The sequence below is a fragment of the Camelus bactrianus genome, chromosome 26, assembly GCF_048773025.1.
Source record: "Camelus bactrianus isolate YW-2024 breed Bactrian camel chromosome 26, ASM4877302v1, whole genome shotgun sequence".
Lineage (NCBI taxonomy): Eukaryota > Metazoa > Chordata > Mammalia > Artiodactyla > Camelidae > Camelus > Camelus bactrianus.
Window position 1 is genome coordinate 6939209 of NC_133564.1, and position 23593 is coordinate 6962801.

The 23593-nt window shown below is 43.8% G+C and overlaps 2 protein-coding genes across 4 annotated transcripts in view; one reads left to right on the top strand and one right to left on the bottom strand.

Annotated features, from left to right (window-relative positions):
- FBXO25 (F-box protein 25) overlaps positions 1–20537 on the top strand; it is a 69597-nt gene extending 49060 nt beyond the window's left edge. The window contains exon 12 of the mRNA XM_074353340.1: positions 20349–20537. Coding sequence (XP_074209441.1) covers positions 20349–20522 — 174 coding nt within the window. The 3' untranslated portion in view covers positions 20523–20537. The remainder of the gene's footprint in view (positions 1–20348) is intronic.
- Positions 1–23593, bottom strand: part of TDRP (testis development related protein) — a 38421-nt gene that overhangs the window by 11922 nt on the left and 2906 nt on the right. The window lies entirely within an intron of this gene.

Genomic DNA, 23593 nt, shown 5'->3' on the forward strand with positions numbered 1-23593 from the left:
ATACATGCACATTCTCACGATCTGTCTGTGTGTACGTTCCACACAGACAGCATCTCTAGAGGGAACTGTTACCTGAAGAGACCTGGGCAGCAGATAGAAACAAAGACCTATCATGTCCTCTTCCGTACATTCAGAACCTTCTACCATGTGTCCTGCTCGGACAGAGCATGGAAGAGGGCATCCCTGAAGGGCTGGCTGATGGGGGCAGAGGAGAGGCGGCCCAGGGACACCGGATGCTGGGGATGGACATGCGGGGTGCGAGGTGTTGCCAAACGAGAACCAGGTGCGGGGGGAGGAGCCACCAGATGGAGCCTGGCGCAGGGCTGATCTCAGAACAGTTTGTGCATCCCAGAAAAGTCTCCCCAGGAAGGGCAAGAGGATGGCTGCGAATCTTCCAGAATCAAAGACAGACGTGGAGTGGCCACACGGAGCAGCACTGGGCTCAGAATGAAACTCGCTCCGCGGCCCACACCACAGACTGAAGGAACGTGCTCAGGCTGAGCGCCGCTGCAGGCACACGCTCCCAGGGATGCGCACTCAGGTCATCAGCCAGTGTGACCAGCAACACAGGCTGGAATGAAATGTGTCTTCCAAGTGACCCAGAACTCTGCACCTCAGGAAACAGGTGAAACAGAGCAGTCTCAGCCCCCGGGGAGCGTCTCTAACGCTGCAGAAAAGCGCTGCTCTGAAACTCCAAGCAGCGAGCAAACAGCTTACTCGGCCAGGGTGCTCGTCTCCACCGAGGCTCTTCCTGCGTGGTCCTGACTCTACGGTATAGAATCAGCACTGAGCCTGCAGGCACACAGGCAGTTCACAGCCTGAATTAACCAATTTCTCTGTGCTCCGCTATCGCAGAAAGTCAACATAAAGCTTGGGGTACCCCTTACATTCTAACACACCAGAAGTATTCAAAGACGGTAACAGACAGTCATTGTGACAGAAGAACTTGTGTTCTCTGCTTACGCACATTTTGGAACCCAAACTTAATAAATTCATTCAGAGCTTTTAAGCTGCACTTTTAATCACTTCCCGTTCTGAAAAACTTCTACCTTGTCTTTTAAAAATATCTATTTGAAGACTAAATGGCTAGTTGTACAGTAATAATGATGATAATTATTTACTTAAGGCAGAATTTAGGTTAGGAATTTTTACTTCCCACACCCAAGCTTTTAACAAAATATTTCACTGAAATAAAAATTAGCCTTCTTAAAAGATTACTTAATATTCATTTGTGTACCCAATATAAAATATAGCCTTGACATAATCTTGGAGGCCTGATGAAAACAAACATTAATTAATACATGTGGAGTACTCATGTAATTGAAAACTTAAAAACCATGCTCACTACAACCTTCTTTGGTACAAATACTCTTGTCCAACAGGTTTGCAAAGCGCTGAAAAGGACTAATCCAGTAAGTGCATTGAGTGTCCTGCACAAATCCATGCACATCTGTCATTAGGAGTGAACTGGCTTTAACAGCAGGTTTGTTACACACGCCCTCCTGTAAAACTCTGGGGCCCAGGGCCTTCCACAGGAGGAGTGTTGTTCTTCATGCATCAGAGGCTCTGGAGTAAATGTATATTCCCCCCAAATCCACATCCTGGAACCCTAAACCCTAGTGTGATGGCTTGAGGAGGTGACCAGGTCCTGAGGGTGGAGCTGGAGATGAGATTAGCACCCTTCTAACAGAGACCGCGGACGGCCTCCTCACCCTCCTTCCACGTGAGGACACGGCCACAGCACGAGGTCTACCCCCAGAAGAAGGCCCTCCCCAGAACTGTGAAAAACGAGCTCTGCTGTGCAAGCCACTCCATCTGTGGTGTGTTGTTACAGCAGCCTCATCAGGCTAAGAGGAAGATGCTTTAAATTTCTCTTCTGTTGGTAAGAAACTGGACAAGGCAATCCTGCTGAAGAGACAGAATCCATCACTTTGCCACTAAAATCCAAAATACGGGGGTTTTACTTGCTAGAAATATTTCAGGCAGACGAACTTCACCTGCTGCCAGAAGCCAAAGGGAAGCCCCCCGAACGCCTACGCACTTGGTACAGCCTGTGATTATTACCCTCTTCAGTTCCAGCGGTGGGAACACAGCTGACAGAAACCAGAGTCATTGGATAACCAACACTTCAGCGAGGCTCAGGGTGAGAAAAAGGGGCCAGTAATTATCCTCAAAGCCGGAACTTCTGCATAACAGAACAGAAATCATGCAAGAAGTGCGAACAGGCCTGGAAGGGTCAGGCCTTGTCCGGGACGCAGCACCCGGGCCTGGGTGGGCTGGAAACCTGAAACCAGGCCCCGAGTGTGAGGAAGACCTGGGTGTGGGAAGGGCTGCTCTCCTCCTGCTCCCTCTCCAGCTCGTCTTCCTCCCAGGGCCCCTCCCCACTGTCCTGGGAGGAGGGGCAGGCTCGGACTCAAACTGGTCTCAGCTCCAGGCCTCCCTTGGCAGGAGCAGTGGCTCCCCAGCCTTCACACTCACCTGGGTATGGAACTGTAGAGAGTCTGGGGTCTGGTCTCCTGGCCTGGCTTAGGCAGTGGCAGCTAATACACGCCCGGAGAAGCAAACGAGGCAACGCCAGGCTGCTTCCCACCCCTCCACCAAGCACCCTGCCCCTAAGGTGGGGGGGCCATGCAGAGAGAAGCTTGTCGTGGTCTCCACCCCGAGCTCCAGAGCTCTGGCTTTGAGATTCTGCCTGGGGCAGGAGCAGGGCACAAGACAGCTGTGAGACAGAGGTAGGGTTTGGAGCTATGGACAAAAGGCTCTCTTCCCAAAGGCCCTGACTTGACATTAGGAACAGAGCACAGAGAAAGAAGTGTAAAACCAAGGGTGCTGTCAGGAGCAGGGAGGTTGTGGTGAAAGGCAGGCAGTCAAGGGAGGATTCAAGGTTCTGGTAAACTGAGCAGCTGGCTTGCCGGAGAGAACTGGTCAAGAGAAACCAGCAAGGGCCCCTCGAGTTCAGAGCAGTTATCAAACAGGGGCCTCAGAAATGCTTCCCTCCAAGGAGCCAGTCAGACTGCATTCATTTGTAGGGCAATGTATGCCCCAGCGTATTGCTGACAATAACAGAGCAGCCAGCTGGCAGTCAGTGGAGTTTAACAGCTGGATGCTGTCAGGGAAAGAGGAAAGGAGGCCACCAGACCCACCCCATCCCAGGTGAGGCGGGTGCACCTAGAGCGGCACCTCCCCAAGAAGCAAAACCTGACATTCAACACTGGGGTGGGGGCAGTGGGGAAGGAATGGACCTCGATAAAACAATCTAGCTGACATTAAACAAACAAACAAGTAATGAATGAACAAACAACAGGAATGGGGTGGCACCCAGAGTTCCCACAATACAGTATCTAAAGTGTCCAGTTTCTTCACAGAAACACAGCAAACACCCTAAAATTTGGACGCACAAAAGGCTCCAAAGAAGAAGAGACTGGAAGTAAAAGGGAGAGAAGAGATACATCGTACAGACAGCAACCACAAGAAAAGCTGGAGTGGCTGTATCCATGAACATTCAGATTTTTTAAGTCGCTAAAGAGATCATTTCATAATGAAAATGTTTTACCATCAGGGAGATATAACAATTAAAAACATACAGGCACATAATAACACAACAGCAAAATACAAGGAGCACAAATGCAGAGAAATAAAAGGAGAACGAGTCGATTCAACAATGAAAGAGACTTTGGAATGCCACTGTCAATAACGGATAAAACCAGAACGACAGAAGACACGAGAAACACCACAAACCGATGAGACCTACAGGTGCAGTAAGCACTCTGTCCAGCAGCGGCGGGTCCTCCTCAGGTGCGCATGGAGCGGTCTCCAGGACGCCCACGTACTCGGCCATAAGACAAACCTCAGCACGTTTAATGTGATAAAGTTATTCACAGTAGATCCTCTGATGACAGAGGAATTAAAGTGAAAATTAACAGCAGGAAAAACTCGCAACTATGTGGAAATTAAACAACACATTCCTAAATAACCAGAGTCAAAAAGGAACTCGGAAGGGAAATCAGAAATAGTCTGAAATGAATTAAAGTGAAAACAAACATTCAAGTTTCAAGTACAATTTGCATATGCTGTCTAGTTACAATAAAACTGTCATATGTTCTAAGTAAAGAAGCAAAAAGTTTAAAGTGTTTGTTTTGCTTATTATGCTATTTTTTTAAATCAGTGTTGTTTTTTTTTTTAAAGAGAACTTCCTCAATCTGATAATGGGCATCTATGAAAAACTCACAGCTAACACCATACTAAATGGTAAAATACTAAAAGCTTCCCCCTCAGATCAGGACTGAGACAGATGCCTGTCTCATCACTCCTGTTCAGCACTATGTTGAGGTGCCAGCACAGCAATTAGACAAGAAATAAAAAGCATCCAAATTGGAAAGGAAAAAGTGCAATACTTCTATTTGCAAATGACATCATATTTTACAAAGAAAATCCTGATAAATCCCCTAAAAACCAGTTCAACAAGGTGACAGGGTACATGATCAATGTACAAAAATCAGTGTTTCTGGACACCAACAGTGAACAATCAAAAAATAAATTAAGAAAACAGTTCCACTTACGAACACATCAAAAAGAATACTTAGGAATATGTTTTACAAAAGTTCAAAACTTTGTCACTGAAAGCACTTGGGGAGGGAAATGGGGGGTGTATAGCTACAGCACACAGGGTTTCTTTTTGAGGTCCTGAAAATTCCTAAAGTTGGCAGGTTGCACATATCTATGAATACACTAAAAACCATTTAATCGTACCATTTAAGTGAATGAATTCAATGTGAATGCTATCTCAATAAAGCTGTTGAAAAAGAAAAGAGGCAGTGATTCTATTTAAAAATACTGTGGAAGGGGTGCAGATGAAACTCAGAAGCCCAGAGATCTTACTCCCAACAGCTCTACCAGCCTTGGCCCAGCAATGGAGGAAAATGCCCAGCTCTTATTAGTAATTTTACGCTGGGACAGTGTGTAGCACAGCCACGGTGTGCACTACCCTTTCTGTTCACGGGTCACGATGCCCAAGCATGGATGCTCGTTGCCATAACTCATCTGCTCCAGTCCTGGTAACGGCACACCAGGGCCTACATGAACCCGGGGATTGGACACAGAGAACCAGCTGCATGTCAAACTGCTGTAACACTGAAGGATGGGCTCTATGCTGAGCCTGCAGGAACGGCTCCTAGAAATCTGCCCCAGAGCTGACCAGACGGGAACAGCCAGCGATTCACCACCACAACACCGGAGGAGCAGGAGGGCGCCATCCTCAGTGCTTCTCAAGATCAACACCAACCCAGGGGCCAGGATGCTTCTGCCTATCCTGCAGACTCCAGGTCAACATTACCTTACCTTACAGGTGAAAATACAAGGAAGTGTTTGGCTACAAAGCCTCTCTGTGACTCCAAGATCCACATCAGCAAAATGGACTAGTACCTCCACGTGCAGCCTTAGAGAAATGACACAGACACTGGGAAACGGCAAAATTGCTGTCCAACTCTAGGGGATGAAGTTCCCACCCCAGGACCATGTGGACATATGTCAAGTGAGCCAGCGACACAGCGCCCACAGCCCCACCTCCCCTAGCCCTCCAGGGGCCCAGCACCAGCAGTGAGAGCACTGGTTTCTGAGCTTAAAGGAAACCTGAAATTAAGGTTCTTATTTTGTAAATCAAAGGAACTGGATCTTGACGGAGTTTATCCTGAAAAAAAAATCTAGAAAAGTTTTACAATTCAGACTTCATGACATTTCAGCTAATACCTCTGAATAGAGATGCCGTACATGCTGGGAATGCAGGCAAAGTCTGAAACCTAGTGGAAACTCCCTAGTGCTGCCCTGGCCTGCATTTCACAGACCACACTGACCTCTGCCTGATGACACAGCTGTGGGATTAAACCCAACAGGCCCCTCCTCCACCCTCACCTTAAATGCACTTTCTGATCTACATTTTCTATAATTTTTAAATGCTCACTAATCAATCTCCTGGCTAGCCAAAAAACTCTGCCTGCGATACTATGAACTCTCCTTCTCTGATTAACACCATAGATACCGGCGTTTAAAATACTGTGTATATTAGTATGTTTACAGTACCATCAAAGTAAGTGATATTCTAGAGAGCATAACCCACTAAAGTCAGAAAGACATGGTAACTCTCTAACATTATTACCCAACATTACTTTGTAAACTCTAATCAGTATAAGGCATAAAACAGAAACGAGTAAGACTCCTGGGAAGGAAAATACAATTATTACTATTTAGGCAAAGACCATATAATTAGAAAATGGAAAAGCCCCAAATGAAGAATCATCAGACCTAGTGAAATGGCTAAATATAAACTAAACATACAAAAATAAAGTTTTATTGCAGTTAAAAAGAATAGAAAAAAATGCTACTCTCAAAACAATAACATTTAACATGTCCAGGAAAAAAAATTACACATTACCTTAACAAATTATTTTAAAAAGATGACCTGAATAAATGAAGATAAAAAATCATTACCTGAATGGCAAGACTAAGCATTAGAGAACAATTTCTTCTCAAATTACTGGTCTGGCAGCGTGACTTCCACATGGAGTGGGGGCAGACACAGCGCTGCTCCAAGTCACTCAGGCGTCAGAAGACTCGGATCTAAGCCCACTCGCCTCTTCCCCAAGTCCCTCCGGATAGTGAGCCACTGCCATCTGCTCTACATCATGGTCCTCAGGAGTGGGGGATACAAGAAGAAAAGGTGAAATTCAAGAAAATGAGAAAAAAATCCATAGACCTGAAGACAATATTTGCAAAACAAGTATCTATCAGGTATTTGGACTATTGTCCAATATATACAAGGAACTCTTAAAACTCAACAATAAGAAGATAAAAACTCAATTTAAAAATGGGCAAAAGACCTGAACAGACCCCTCACAAAAGATGATATACAGGGTGAAACCAAAAAGGTGAGTTTCTACTTTCCCATACAAAAACAGCCTGTTTTCCACTTTCCCGTGCAAGAATGAATAATCACAGAGGTCAGTTTTAACTAGTGTCCCAGCCTTAGTGTGTGCTCATTTAAATATCAGGGGGTACACAACACATCTATTTCATGGAAAACAATTAAGCATTAAACAAAAGATATATGGATAGTAAATAAGAAAAGATGACAAACATCATATCTCATCAGGAAACTGCAAATTAAAACAACAGGTCTCCTACACACTATGAAAACGGCCAAACTGCAGAACACGGACACCACCAAATGCTGCTGAGCGTGCAGAGCAACAGGAGCTCTCACTGCTGACAGGAATGTGACATGAAAAAGTCTCTTTGGAACACAGTTTGGCAGTTTCTTATGAAAATAAACATACACTAACCATAAAGTCCAGCAATCACATGCCTCAGTATTACCCAGAGAAGCCCAAAATTTTGTCACACACAAATCTGCACATGGATGTTACAGAAGCTTCATTCATAATTTCCAAAACTTGGAAGCAACCAAGATGTCCTTCAGCAGGTGAATGGATAAATAAATAATACTCCACTGCGTCCAGACAGTGGAGTATTATTCAGCTAAAAAGAAATGAGCCTTCAAGCCATGAAGAGACATGGAGGAACTTTAAATGCATCTTAAGTGAAAGAAGCCAATCTGAAAAGGATACGTCTGTGATTCCAACTCTAGGACATTCTAGAAAAGGTGAAACCAAGAAGACAGAAAAAAGGCCAGTGGTTGTCAGGGGCTGAGGGGGGAGAGAGAGAAACAGGCAGAGCATAGAGCGTATTTAGGGCAGTGAAACTGCTCTGTGCGACACTATAATGGTGGGTACATGTCATGATACACTTGTCCAAACCCACTGACTGTACACCACCAAGCATGAACTCCAATGTAAGCCATGGACTCTGGCTGTATACTGTGTCAACAGAGGCTCACCAGTCGTAACAATGTACCATCTGGTGGGGATGTTGATAGTGGGGAAGGCTGTGCATGGGTGGACGCAGGGGGTATGTGGGAAATCTCTGTGCCTTATCCTCAATTTTGCTGTGAACCTGAGACAGGAGGGAAGGGTCAGGGCACAATCACTGAAGGAATGACACAGCAACTGAGGACAGGACAAACTGGTTAGAACCAGGGTGGTGGAAGATTCCTCTTCCAGTAGACCTTGAGCCTCATGGCACACCCACAGGCACCATGACAGTTCCCAGGCTGACCATAAAAGGTCAAAAAGTGGGTGAGGGGGCCCAATTCCTGGAAATCCCCACCCCTTCCCCAAAAGAGTTGGAATAATCCTCCTACTTGTTAGCACATGAAATTACTCAGCCCGTCAACCCAACAACTTCACCCCTCGTGGTCACTCTCTTTCCTGCCTTCTGAGACGGCCCGCACTCTGTGGAGTGTGTATCTACTTTTACTTTAACCTAAACACCCCCAAACCTCTCGGCCTCTCTCCCTCTCGCCTTTAGAGATGGCCCACATTTTGCCTATGGACTGTGTGTCTCCTGAGCCACTCCCCCTTCTGAGTGGGATGGACCACACTCTGTCCATGGAGTGTGCATCTCTCTAAATAAACTTGCTTTCACTTTACTATGCCTCACTCTTGAATTCTTTCCTGCATGAGGAAAGAACCTATTCTCTGGCAACAAACCTAAAACTGCTCTAAAAAATAAGGTTGTATTAAAAACAAAAAAGATAATAATCTAGCTCAGTAAGACACAGACACACAGAAAGTAAACAGGAAAAGGAAGACATTTCTAAAAGTCTAATGAAAGACAACGGGTGCCACCAGTTATTAAATATAAAACTTCAGTAAGCAGGGCTGTGGAAGGGGAACAAGAATATACAGCAGAATTCAAGGGAACAGAATGGAAAACCCAACAAACCTAACACACAGCGATCTTACTAAGAGTGACATGACAAAGAGGGTAAAAGAACAATGATTAAAAAAAAAAAAACAACAGATTTAGGACAAATGGTTATCTATTTTGAGAGAAAAAAAACTTAAATCTTATTTTCATAACAGGCAGAAAAATAAATTCCACACGGATGAAAGAGTTGTTCCTTTTAAGTGAAGCCATAAAGGGACTGGAAGAATCTGATCTCAAGGAAGGAAATGCCTTTCTAAGCATAAAAGCAAGAGGAACAACACAGAGAAAAACTGAGACTTTATCCTCTTTAAAAGTTTTAAATAAAACACTTACATATTTAATTAAAAGTCTAATTTGAAATCCATGCACATCTATAACAAACCAAATATTGAGGGTTTGGTACAGTAAAAAATAGTTGGTCTGTGTCCCTGTTTCCTGGCACAAAGCTTCCAAAGGCCTGGAATTTAGTCTTTTGTATGCTAATGAGATGACGCATAGGGGTCTGAGGGGGCTAGAGAGCTTCAGGATAGGGGCTGGTCACCAGAAAAGCCAACCCCTACAGTTAGAACTCTCAGTGCCTCCCCTGCCCCGCCCCGACCTCTGGGATGGAAAGACTAAAACTGAGTTCAAGGACCAGTGGACAGGGATTTAATCTAATCTGCCTTGCGCAGGCAACGGGGCCCCCATAAAGTCCCCTAAGTAGCAGGGTCTGGGAGCCTCCAGGTTGGTGCTGGCACTCACCTGCTGGGAGGTCAAGGAAGCTCGGTGCCCCTCCCCACACACCGGGCTCCCTGCATCTCTTCCAATGGGCTGTTCCTGAGTTTCATCCTTTCTGATAAGCCAGTAATCCTAGATAAAGTGCCTTCTTGCATTTCTGTAAGCTGTCCTAGTGAGTTATGGAACCTGATGTGAGAACACGGAACCCGACTTGCAGTCAGCTGGACTGAAGCATGGGCAGCCTGGGCACCCACTTTTTAATTTTGGTTAAAAAATAAATAAATAAATTTACCGTCTTAACCATTTCTAAGTATATAGTGCTGTCTCAGTTTGGGATTGTGCCGTACACAATACAACAGACCAGTTGCCTTATGAACAACAGAAATTTCTCACAGCTCTGGAGGATGGACATCCAAGATGAAGAGGCCTGCAGATCCAGTGTGTGATTAGGCCCCTTCCTGGGTCACAGACGGCATCTTCCCTGTGTCCTCAGATAGCAGGAGGGGCAAGGGAGCTCCCCAGTGCTTCATTTCTAAGGGCACTAATCCCATTCATGAGGCCCCACACCCTCATGACCTGATCACCTCCCACAGGCCCCTCCTCCTAACCCCACTGCCTTGGGGACTAGGTTCCAACATACAAATCTGGGGGAAGATAGGGACCTTCAGTCTGTAGCAAGTACAGTACTGACTACATCATGTTGTTCTACAACAGAACGCTAGAGCTCTTCCATCTTGCAAAACTGAGACTGCCACCCCCTGAGCAGCACGCCCCCTTTCCCTGACCTCCCTAGCCCCTGGCACCCAGCTCTAGTTTCTGTGTCTGAGACTTTGATTGTTTCAATACCTCATGTAAGTGGAATCGTGCAGTGCCCGTCTCTGTGTGGCGGGCTTCTTCCACTTAGCACAGTGTCCCCAGGGCTCATCAGTATTGGAACATTTCCCTCTCTTCAGAGGCTAAACACTGCTGCTCCAACAATGTGTGTATACACCACATTTTCTTTATCCATTCACGCTTTGATAGGTATTACAGCTGTTTCAAGTTTCTGGCCATTGTGAGATACAGATGGATGGATGGATTGGTTGATAGACAGGTAGAAAGATAGAAACAGGATTACTGAATCATATGGTAATTCTATTTTTAAACCTTTTTCAGAATCTCTATCCTGTTTTCCACAACAGCTGCACCATTTTACATCCACACCAACAGTGTACAGGGCTCCAATTTCTCCACATCCCTGCCAACCCTTGTTATTTTCTGTTTTTCTGATAGTGGCCATCCTGTGTGTGAAGTGATACTACGGTTTTGATTTGCATTTCCAAGCAAGTAAAATACAGGCAACTTGCATAATTTTTTTTTTTTTTGAGAAATGTATCCTTAAGTTCTTTGCCCATTTTTTTAATAAGTTTTTTTGCTTGTTTTGGGGGGGGTTTGTTTTGTTTTTGTTTTTGGTGTTGAGTTGAAGTTCATCACATATTCTGGATGTTAACCCCTTATCAGACATATGGTTTGCTAATACTCCACAGGCTGCCTTTTTACTGCTGATTGTCTCCTTTGCTGCACAGAAGTTTTTAAGTTTCATGTAGTCTAACCTGTCAATTTTTGCTTTTGTTGCCTGTGTTTTTGGTGGCATATCCAAGAAATCATTTCCAAGACTAACATGAAGAACATTTTACCTATGTTTTCTTCTAGGAGTCTTCTAGTTTCAGGCCTTACATTTAGGTCTTTAATTCATTTTGAATTACCTTTTGTATATGGTATAATATCAAGATCCAACTTCATTCTTTTGAATTTGGATAGCCAGTTTTCTAAATTTCATTTGCTGAAGAGACTGTTCTTTCCCCATTGTGTGTTTTTCTCACTCTTGTCAAGGATTATCTGACCACACAAGTGAGGGTTTATTTCTGGGCTCTCTAGTCTGTTCCACAGGTCTGTATGTCTGTCTGTATGCCAGTAGCATAATGTTTATGTTACTATAGTCTGTAATGTTTTGAGGTCAGGAAGTGTGAGGTTTCCAGCTTTGTCTTTCAAGAAAAAAATTGGGGCCTATTCAGAAAGCATTTTGGCTAGTCATGGTTCTTTAGGATTGACTTCATGTCCATCTCAAAATAGATTTTTCTATTTCTGCAAAAACAGCCATTGGATTTGGTTGGGACGCAGTGAACCTGCAGCTCACTCTGGGCAGCGTGGACACTTAAACAATGTTCAGTCTTCCACTCCACGATCACAGGATGTCTCTCTACTTACCCTTGTCTTCTTTAATTCCTTTCAGCAATGTTTTCTAGTTTCAGCATTACAGCTTCTTTGTCCCCATGGTTAGATATATTCCTAAGTTTTTCATTCTTTATGATGCTACTGTAAATGGGATTTTTTTTCTTAATCTCCTTTTTGGAACTTTCACTGTACTATATAGAAACACAACTGACTTTATATCCAGCAACTTTTCAAATTTGCTTACTGGTTATAACAGGTTTTTGTGGAATCTTTAAGTTTTCTATGTATAAGATCATTTCATTTTCAAACAGAGGTAATTTTACTTCTTCCTTTCCAATTCAGATGCCTTTTATGTCTCTTTCTTGCTTAACTGCTCAGACTAGGACTTCCAGTACTATATGGAACAGGAGAGGTAAGAATGGGCATCCTTACATTATTACTGATCTTAGAGAAGCAGCTTTCAGTATTTCACCACTGAGTAGGATGTTAGCTGTAGCCTTTCCACATATGGTCTTAATTATGTTGTGATCGTGCCCTCGATTTATAATTAGTTGAATGCTTTGTCATGATAAGGTGCTGAATTTTGTGAAACGCTTTTTCTGCCTCAGTTGAGATGATTATGTGGTTTTTCTCCTTCACTGAGTTAATGTCGTGTGTTACACATTGATTTTCAAATGTTTCAAATGTCATCCTTGCCCTCTAGGACTAAACCCCACTTGGTCCTAGTGATCATCCTTTTAACGTGTTGCTGAATTTGGCTTGCTACTATTCTGTTGAGGATTTTTGTATCAATATTCATGAGAGATATTATATACTTTTCTTATAGTATCTTTTTCTGATTTTGCTATTAGAGTAATGCTGGCCTCATAAAACGAGTTTGGGATTGTTCCTTCCTCTTCAATTTTTGGAAGAGTTCAGGAAGTATTGCTGTTAATTCTTCTTTAGATGTTTGACAGAATTTTCCAGTGACACCATCTGCTCTAAGGTTTTTCTTTGTTGGGAGGTTGCTGATTACGGATTCAAACTCATCACTAGTTATACATCGTTCAGGTTTTTATTTCTTCATGTTAAGCCTTGGTTGGTTGTATGTTTCTAGGAATTCATCCATATCTTCTAGTTGTTCGTAGCTGTCTTTTATCATTTTTATTTCTGACATTAGTTATAATATCACATCTTTCATTTCTGATTTTTGGTTTTTTCCCTCTGAGGGTCTGTCAATTTTGTTAATCTTTTCAAAAAACCAACTCTTAGTTTGATTAATTTTTTAATATTTTTCTACTCTTTAATCATTAATCTCTGCTCTAATCTTTACGATTTCCTTCCTTTTGCTAACTTTGAGTTTAGTTTGTTCTTTTTCTAGTTCCTTAAAGTGTAAATACAGGTTGTTGACTTGAGGTCTAATTTTTAACACAGGCATCTGCCACTATAAACTCCTTCTTCATACTGTTTTGCCACATCCCATAAATTCTGGTATCTTGTGTTTTTGTTTTCATTTGTCTCAAGATATTTTCTGGTCTTGTGATTTTTCTTTAGCCCATTGGTCATTCGGTAGTGTGTTAATTTCACATATCTGTGACTTTCCCAGTTGTCCTTTAACCACTGGTTTCCAGTTTCATTCCACTGTGGTTCAGAACGATCTCTGGTGTGATTTCAGTCTTCTTAAATTTGTTAAGACTTGTCTTATGGCCTCACATGTCATCTCTCTTGGAGAATGTTCTCTGTAGACCTGAGAAAAGTGTGTATTCTGCTGTCGTTAGGTGAAATGTTCTGTATAGTCCAGTTGGGTCTGTTTGGTCCAGAGTGTTACTCATGTCTACTGTTTCCTTACAGATCTTCTGTCTGGTTGTTCTATTCATTACTGGAAGTGGAGTATGCAAGCTTCCTACATTATTATGTTGCTATTTCTGTCTTCAGTTCTGCCAGTGTTTGCTTCATATATTTGGAAGCCCTGATTTTATACATATCTGTAACACATATGTATATTATATATGTAATATACATACAGTTGTATTATGATTTTCTCTGTCTCTTCTGACAGTTTGACTTATTTGTCTGATATACTGCCATACTTGAAAAAAATATATTCAGTTACTCTATGTCTTTTAATTGGGGAGTTTAATCCATTTACACTGAAGTCATTACCAACAGGGAAGCACTTATTATTTCCATGTTGTAGATTGTTTCTTGCCTCTCTTACAGTTTGCTCCTTTTTCTGTCTGCTCTCACTTCCTCCCTCTGTATGTCACTGGTTTTCTGCGGTGCTGCGCCGTGACTCTGTTCTCATTTTCCTTTGTGTATCTACTGTAGGTATTTTCTTCATGGGGGGTTACATAATTCATTCTACAGTTACAATGATCTATTCCAAACTGATAACAATTTAACTTCATCACATACAGAAATTCTGCTCCTTTACATCTCCCCTCCATTTATGTTACCAATGTCACAAATTACATCTTTTAATATCTTATAGTTGTTAGTTATTTATGCTTTTAAGTTCTATACCAAAACTAAAAGTGACTTATGTACCACTATTACAGTGTTACAGAATTTTGTGTCTGTCTATATATTTACCTTTACCAAAGAGCTTTATGTTTTCACATGTTTTCATGTTATACCTAGCATCCCTTCATTTCAACCTGAAGGGACTCCCTTTAGTATTTCTGGTAAAGCAAAGTCTAGTGGCAATAAACTCCCTCAGCTTTTGTTTCTTTAGGAGCTTTTATTTCTCCTTCATTTTTGAAGGACAGTTTTGCCAGATACAGTTTTCTTGGTTGGCTTTTTCTTTTTTTTCTGTCAGCACTTTGAATACAGCATCCCACTCCCTCCCAGCCTGTAATGTTACACCCAAAATGCCCACTGAAGATCTTATGGGAGCTCCCTTGTATGAGACAACTCGCTTTTTTCTCGCTGCTTTCAAGATTCTCTCTCTGCCTTTGCCTTTTGACAGTTTTGTTATAATGTGTCTTGGTTTGGGCCTCTTTGAGCTTCTTAAATTTTAATGTTCATTTCCTTCCTCAGATTTGGGAAGTGTTGTGCTGTTGTTTCCTCAAACATGCTCTCTGCCCTCTTCTCCTTCTAGTTCTCTCGTACTGCATATGTCAGTCCACTTATTCACGGCCCACAAGTCTCTTATGCTTTCTACACGCTTTGTTATTCTTTGTTCTTTCTGCTCCCAACTCAGTAATTTCAAGTGACTTGTCTCCAAATTCACTGATTCTTTTGCTTGGTTGGTTCTGTAGTTGAACCCCTCTGGAGAATTTTTCAATTTAGTTATTGAATTCTTCAGCTCCAGAATTTGTTCAGTTCTTTTTTGTACTTTGTTGATATTCACATTTTGTTCATGCATCATTTTCAAGATTGCAGTTAGTTCTTTATGTTCTCTTACAGTTTTTTGAGTTTAAGGCAATTATGTTGAATTCCTAGGAAGCTCAGAGATTTCAGCTTCTAGAGGGGCAGCTCCTGGATATTTATTTTGTTCCTGTGATGGGACCTTATTTCCCTGTTTCTTCATATGCCTCATTATTTTTTGCTAGGATTTGGGGATTTGAAAAAATAGCCCCTTCTACCAGTCTTTACAGACTGGCTTCATACGGGGAAAGACCTTCACCCATCAGCCTGGCTAGAGACTCGGAGCCTCTCAAATCTTCTCTGGGAGTGCCTTCTCTGAGCTTGTGCATTAGAGAGTTTTCCAGTTTCATCTTCCTCCCTCTGCCATCTGTCTGTCCCCCAGGTTCTCTGGCTCTGCAGCCAGCAGCTGGGCTCTCGTCTGTCCTCAGTGGCCCCCAGCATACCCAGTGGGCCAATCAGGTGAGCCAGAAACCAGTCCCTCGAGCAGCTTCTCAGACAGCCAGAACACTGGGCACGTGCTCCACGCTGCCGTCTCCCTCCAGAAGGACAAGGCCCGAGTTTGGCGCCTACCACCAGGTGCACTGAGGTGTGTCACTTGTGGGGGTGGCTATTGTGAGTGAAATGAAGCAGCTTTCCGTGCCTGTTTCAACACAGATGTTCCTGGATTCATGCTCGCCTGGCTTAACTGCAACTGCTTAACTGGTTGCTGGAGTCATAAAGGCTTTTTGGACCGTGTGTTGTTGAGTCAGTGTCTGTGGGGGTGCAGGTCTGGGGCTTCTTTTCCACCACTGTGCTGGCATCACTGCTCTCAAGTCTGCCTGGGCACCCCGTCTGTGGCTGAGCCCTGAAGTCCTGTGAGACCCAGCCCTTAACTTGCAGGTCTGTGCTAACTTTAGGTAGTTAGTGTCAGAACAGAACTGACTTGAAGGGACACCCAGTTGGTGTCGGGGAACTGGAGAACTGCTTGGTATCAGGGAAAAAAAAAACCAACACGGGGATATACATCTTTATGACAAAAGTGGAAAGGTGTGGGTTATCATCCCTCTTAACTATGGTCATACACAGTCTTTTCCCTGTAACATTTCTTAGCATACTTTCTTGCCCCATCAAACAAAATGTCTGTAATCATACCATGGGGCCAAACTTCCCCATTTATTTTTTAAAACACCATCACTATAAAACAACTTTTTATTTTAAAAAACTATTATTCATCTTCAGTGAACAAGCTTAGTATTAGCGACAGCCAAATACTCGGCAAAGATCTTAAAAGAGATGTAAACAGTTACAAGGAAACACTAAATCACACCAAGAATTATTTTAAAGTTTAAGTAACTGATACAGAAGAGGTAGAATGAAGTAACTGGTACATGACTAACAGTGGGCCACTGGGGAGAATTGTGTAATAAAGCCTCTGGGCTATAATAAAATTTGCTCCTGCAGCACAGCACAGCACAGTACAACACACCTCTGGATTCTGCTCTCCTCCACGGGGCAGAAGATGGCCCGCCAAAACCACAAGCCCACGTGGAGAGAAGGACACATCCGGGAGGTGCACACACGGCCTCCTCTCATACGTAACTGACCAGCTCTTGGACCCAGAGCCACTGCTCATGCAAAGGATGCTGGAAATTGCAGTGTCGGCTGGGGAGCTGTGCAGCCAATGAACACTTGACATTGAGGGGAAATCAGCAGTCTTTCTCAGAAGGGTACCTTTCAGCCCCCAGGCTCTGCAGAACTAAGATGATGAACACCGTTACACAGAGTTCTCACTATCTACAAAAAAAGTCTCCCAGTTCCTTCTCACCTCTGTGCTCTGTTAGGGCTAAGATGGTGCCTATGGGCACATGCTGTTCTTAGCGTCTCCTCGTGACCATAAAAGCATCACTCGTTTCATCATGGAGTGAGAGAAAGGACCAAACAAGACAACTAACTTACGTGACAGCACGCCAAGCTACACAAAGGCACACTTGTTAATTAATAAAATGTAAGCCCAGGGAGAATACAGATGAGCTCTAGGACTGCCATTTACTTCCAAGTTCAGCAATTAAGACCTCCTATTTGTGCCCTAAATCGTAACACCTTCCACGTCAGACCTCCAATGAGTAAAGCCACCTCAGAGTCAGAAGAGACTTCAAAGGTCCCTTAGTCTACCCTAGGGGCCAGCAAGTGACGCCCAGCCCCGTTTGTGTGAGTAGAATTTTACTGGAATGCAGCCACACTTGCTCACTTACAGGTGTCCTCGCCGCGCAGCACAGACAGCTGCAAGTTGGGCGGTTGTGACGAAGACCGTGCGGCCCACCCACCCCTTGACAGTAAGCCTGCCCATGCCTGCCCTAAACCGAAACTTAAATCAGGGATTCTGGAGAGGGAGTAACTAAGTCATCTAACGTCACACAATCAGGGACAGCCTCCTGGCACCACGCTGCCCACCCCCTTTCCCCCGTCCCAGCTCACCCATCAGCTGACCAGCAAGTTCTGAAATGGAGAGCCAGGTTCTTGCAACTTTTTACACACAAATGATGAGCATTTCAGTTTCTCCCCCCAGCACAACAGCTGCGAGGCCCTTCGATCCGATGTTAGACGTGGTCTCAATGTCGACCTGGCTACAACCGACTCAGCATCCTGCCACCGAAGCCCTTGGCTCCCCAGCTGCTGCCACAGGTGACACCTTTGTCCCGGTCACTCCAGCTGCCCTTCAGCCTTGACCCTCTCCTCCAAAGGCACCAGCTCCCTTCCACCGGCCTTGGCAAGCTCACTTCTTCCCGTTTTTCTTGGCTTCTAATCAATCCAGAACCCAGGCTTTTATCTCCCATCTGAACCCTTACACTAGAATCCTGTTTCATCTGCATCTTGCCTCTAATCCCACCTCCTCAGACACGGATTCCTTGTAAAAGAGCAGAAAGCCCTCACTCCAAAGCCTTCAAAATTCTTCTAAGAGGTGAGGTTCAACTCCTTGATGCGGCCTCCCAGTTCTCCCCGTATAAACCTCCTGTGCCAGTCCAGCTGGCTCATCCTCCACCCCCAAACCTGCTGTGGGTCTTCTGCTCCCAGTCCGCTGCCATCTCCTCCCTTTCTCACTCTCATTCCTCAAGAACCAGCTGACATTCTACCTGCTCCCCCTCAAGTACTTAAGTGAAAAGGAGGTGTATGGAGGAAAGGCAGGCGGATGTCCAACAGTTCCTGTCTCACCATGCTCCCATGCTTTTCAAACACTAATTCTCCAGAGAACCATCCACCTCCCACAGGAAGACTTTTGCAAACACACTCATTATTATAAAACTTAAACACAGCAAAAAGTAAAAGCATACGATGAAGTTCTTTATAATGAAATTTGAGCCAAAACACAATTTTATCAATGCTCTTTAAAGCATTAATTGTTGAAGCCCTAGTATTTTTTAATATAAAATATGAATATTTGGAAAACGAAGACAAATGTTATCCCAAATTTATAATGACCTGTAAGGTAAGAGAAAGAGTGTAGCAAAAAATACGAACTCAGAGAAACCTGGATTCAGATCCCTGTTAGCAGCTACGTAACTTACACAAGCTTTCAACTTCCTAAGTTCCTCAACTGCAAAATACAGCTGATGGCTGTTATTTGGAGTACGCAGATAAAGGTCACCGTGAACAACAAGTCAGCAAGCGCTGAGTCAGGGCTCTCGGAGGAAACATCAGTCAGCTCCCTGCCGGCCTCTGGCCACAGCGTCTTCATCAGTCAATCAACACATGACCTTGTAAGCGTTTTTCTGGACAAGCACTCATTTAACACATGCTCTCCAGTCATTAATGTTGGACCCATGGCCAACACACCCTGAACGAAGCCTCCCGGACACGCACTTCCTCCCTGAGACACATCCCCATCCTCCAGCAGTCAGGACACCAGACGGCACTTCAGCACTGAGCCTGGGGGTATTAAACCAGCAAAATCACCAATAAAAAAGAACAGAACTATGAAAAACATGGCACCCGACTGCAGAGAGGACACCTGTTTACAGCGTGAGCGCTAGAGTGAGAAGTCAGGGTTTCGCCTGTTCACCCTTGGCTGGGAACGTGTGTGGGACTCAGAATGTTCTCCGCTCTGCAGACGTCTCTGAGAGACTGCGAGCACCACAACCACTGGCTTGGGGGTTGCTAGTAACTGTGCAAGGATGGAATGCACGACCACCGAGGATCCACTGCATCTGGCCCTCCGGGCTGCCGCCAGGCTCTGCAACAACACAGGAAGCCCTCACCACAGTGCCTGGCAGGCGGCGGGAGCCGGAATCCCACCTCCAGACCGTCACTTACTTTAAGAAACACCTCTACCAAATAAAGACTTCCATCTGCTGTATGTTGTAGCCCAACAACAGATCAGTATCTGCCACTTAGTTGCAATAGTGTACATTTTGTACAGAATATCGTACTCCCGTCTGTAAGATTATAAAGCTGAACCATAGTTTTCTTTCTTTAACACATATTTATTATCATCAAGGAAAGAGAAGGAGTTCCCAGGGACACTTCCTCTGCCTTGGCCAGAGCCTCCCGGGTCTCCGGTGAGAACCCTGTCTTCTGCTCTGCCTGCTGGATCCCTCTTCTCCTCAGATTCTGCAGACTCAAGGCAGACCCTTTGGTTTATCAGACTATCCACGGCACCCAGTCAGACAAGAGCTCACTCGACGTGCGACCCGGGAGCAGGGAACGAGGCAAGGTGCACAGGACTCAAGCGGCTGTCCCTGGATCTTGGCTCACTCAGAAGTAATGGACAGACGCCCTCTTGAGCTTCAGGCTTTGGCTCTCAGTCCCAAAGCGAGGGCTTCTTACCCCTGCGCACCCACCTCACTCCCCAAGCCCAGACGTAAGGCAAAGGCAGGCATCCTTCCCAGCAGACAACCTCATTAAGGCAGAGTCAGCACCGCCAGCCTCACTCCAGGGAAAGAGCACCCACCTTGGGAAGGTCTGGGCGAGGCGAGGAGGACAGGTGAGCTACACTGTTTGGTGATCTTCAAATTCAGTTGGATGCACATACTGAAACCCAGAGTCTAACACAAGTGTAATAATACGTAGCAATTTTTAAAGAATATTCTAAGTCACATGACCTTAAGATCTAGTAACAAATCAGTAAAAGTGAATCATATGAGTTAGGATTTTGAACTCTGAGGAATAACAATTTCAATCTAAATGCTGAACACAAGCATTCACAGGTAAACACCACACAGAGCAGCGTGCGAGGGCCTGAGAGAGACACTGACCCTAGTCATTTCCATCCTCAGGTCCTCACTGTGCTAGGACGTCGCGGAGAACCGGGGACCCCTGGGACCTGCCTCACTGATTCCTACAGAGCTTCCACGGCCCAGGCACCGAGAGAATCCACAAACCCTGAAGGAGCTGAGCTGAGTCTGCGGGGGAGAGTCTGGAACTGTGCTGTCCAACTCAGCAACCAGTAGCTAAACACAGCTCCTGGGAGCTGGAACAGGGCTGGGACAACTGAGGAAATGCATTTTAAGTTATTAAAATGTCAATTTAAAAAAAGATACTCAATTCAGTTATTGGAAAACTTTTATGTATGTTTAGAACAATTTGGATAAAACAATCTATTTTCCAGCTAGAAGGGCAACTGAGAGACATCTGTTGAAACTATAAATGTCTGTCCCCTTGGCCTCTGCAGCTCCCCTTCTGAACATTTATCCACAGATAAGTGAAGCGATTTATGCTCATGTTTGTAATACAAAGAGACTAGAAATAACCTCCTAAAGGCCATTGATAGAAGTCTAGGGTTTAAAAATCTGTATCTCCACACCAGAAAATAGCCCACAACACTGAAACACACACACACACACACACGAAGCACCAGCCTGGCCAGCGGGCACCCTCCTCCTGCAGCTCCCCCCAGAACTGCCGGCAGTGCCTAAACCGGGCTCAGGACCTCAAAATCCATCAGAAGAGGCCCAGTTAGACAAATTTTGGCTTTACTAATACACAGCCTTAAACATGATTTTTTTTCAGCTGCAGTGCTGAGACGGGAAGTGCTCCATGATATACACATTCTATTTTTGAGATAACAATTCAAAGTGCAGAAAAATGTTCGTAGTGGGAAAGCAAATGTATGACTCAAACACACATTTATGTATACGCACAAATGTTTCACGGATGGCCACACAAAAAATGTAACAATTCTTCCCTCTGGAAAAAGGAAGATGACCTAACATTTACTATCCAGAAATCTTTTACCATATGCAGAGCAGATTTGCTTTTTAAATAAATATTAGACTCATTAAAATGTTTAAGTCTCCCTTTGTTAAATGATTACGACACATGATTCACCCTTTAAAACCTCGCTGTCACACCTTCATACGAAATGGACGTGTGTTCATGACAAAAAAGGGCAATCAGCTAAGCGCAGCTCAGGGAAACTCGTTTCCCACAATATTGAGCTACTGTGGTAACAGTGCTTCTTAGATACGAGCAATGACTGAACGCTTCACGCTTCACACTTACAGAACCTAACATTAAACTACTCTTTCTTTTCTAAAAGAAAACACAGATTACAGCCGTTTGACCTAATTTTCAAGTAAGCTGAACAGAGCAGATGTGAATACAAACTACATGCCTTTCTACGGTAAGGCAAATTGTACTCCCAGCCCATATGTTTAACATGAACTGGCTGACTGACTGGGGGGGGGGGGGGCGGCGCAAAAGACTGAAAATGAAACAGAATGAGAACTTTCTAATGAGACACTGAATTTAACAAATACACTAAATCCTTCTCATGTAATAATTCCTACCTCTTTCGACTTTAAAGTTTTGTAGGTAGAAGTCTTATGGTAGACTTGTCATGAATTTTAAAATTTAATTTTAAGACAAGCTGGTTTTGGGATAAAGATCGATCTTCCTGATGAAATGAACTAAATTTAGAGTATGACTAACCTGTCACAAAAAGTCTGTTTTTCTATATTAAAGTCCTTTCAACACATTAAACTACAGATACCATTAATAAAATAACATAAAAACTGCAGTCAAATCTCACGCCTAGAAGATAACAGGATAAAATCCAGATGGCGCTGGGTGTGGTGATGACGTCAGAGACAGCACTACCGAACACAGGACCCATGAGAGAAATCACTGATGACTGGGAACTTCATCAAAATTAAAAACTGCTCTGTGAAACATAACCTTAAGAGAATGAAGAGACAAGCCACAGAAGAGAAAATATTTGGTAAAGACATACCTGATAAAGGACCGTAATCCAAAATGCACAAAGGACTCTTAAAATCCAACAATAAGGAGAAAAGCAACCCACTTAAAAAGTGGGGCAAAAAATCCAGACAGCGCACCAGTTAAGACATACAGATGGCAAACAAGCAAAATAAAAAGATTCTCATCATATGTCATCAGGGAAATGCAAATTAAACAGTGAGACACCACTACATCCCTATGGTGGTGCCCAGCATCCGGACACTGACAACGCGAAGAGCTAGCCAGGGCAGGAAGCAACAGTAACTCTCATTTACTACTGGTGGGCACACACAATGGTACAGCCACTTTGGAGACAGTCTGCTTTCTTACAAAACTAAACATACTCCTTACCCTGTGATCCAGGAAGCACTCTCCTTGGTATTTATCCAAGGGAGTTAAAAACTAATGTCTACACAAAACCCTGCACACAATATTTTACAGCAGCTTTATTTGTGGTGCCAAAACTTGGGAGCAACTAAGGTGCCCTTCTGTAGGTGAACGAATAAACTGGTACATCCAGATAGTGGAATATTATTCAGTGTTAAAAAGAAATGAACTATCAAACCACAAAAAGACACAGAGGAAACTTAAATGCATACTGCTTAATCCATAAGAGAAGCTAATAAACATAATGTGTGACTCCAACCCTATGACATTCTGCTTGCTTTTTTATATATATTTTCCTTTTTTTTAAAAAAAGTTCTATTTCTTGGTTGGGGGAGGTGATGAGGTTTATTTATTCATTTATTCTTTAGAAGTACTGGGGATTGAACCCAGGACCTGGTGCATGTTAAGCGTGTGCTCTAACACTTGAGCTATCCTCTTCCCCCACACCAGCTCTGACATTCTGGAGAAGACAAAACTATAAAGACAGTAAACAGATCAAGGTTTTGGTAAACAGATCAAGGTTTTGGGGGTTGGGGGGAATGAATAGGCAGAGCACAGGATTTTTAGGGCAGCGAAACTATGCTATATGACACTGTAATGGTGAATTCATGTCATTATATGCTTGTCCACAGAATGTACAACACCGAGAGGGAAACTATGATGTAAACTATGGACTCCAGGCGAAAATGATGTGTCCATGGAGGTTCACTGATTGTAACAAACGGGGTGTTGATAGCGCGAGGGGGAGGCGGGGTGGCTGTGGGGTGGGAGGGGCTGTGCGTGTGCGGGGACAGAGGGTATATGGGAACTCTCTATATTTTCTACTTAATTTTGTTGGGTACCTAAAAACATAAAGTCAACTAAAATACACACAAGAAATACAGAGAAAAAAGAA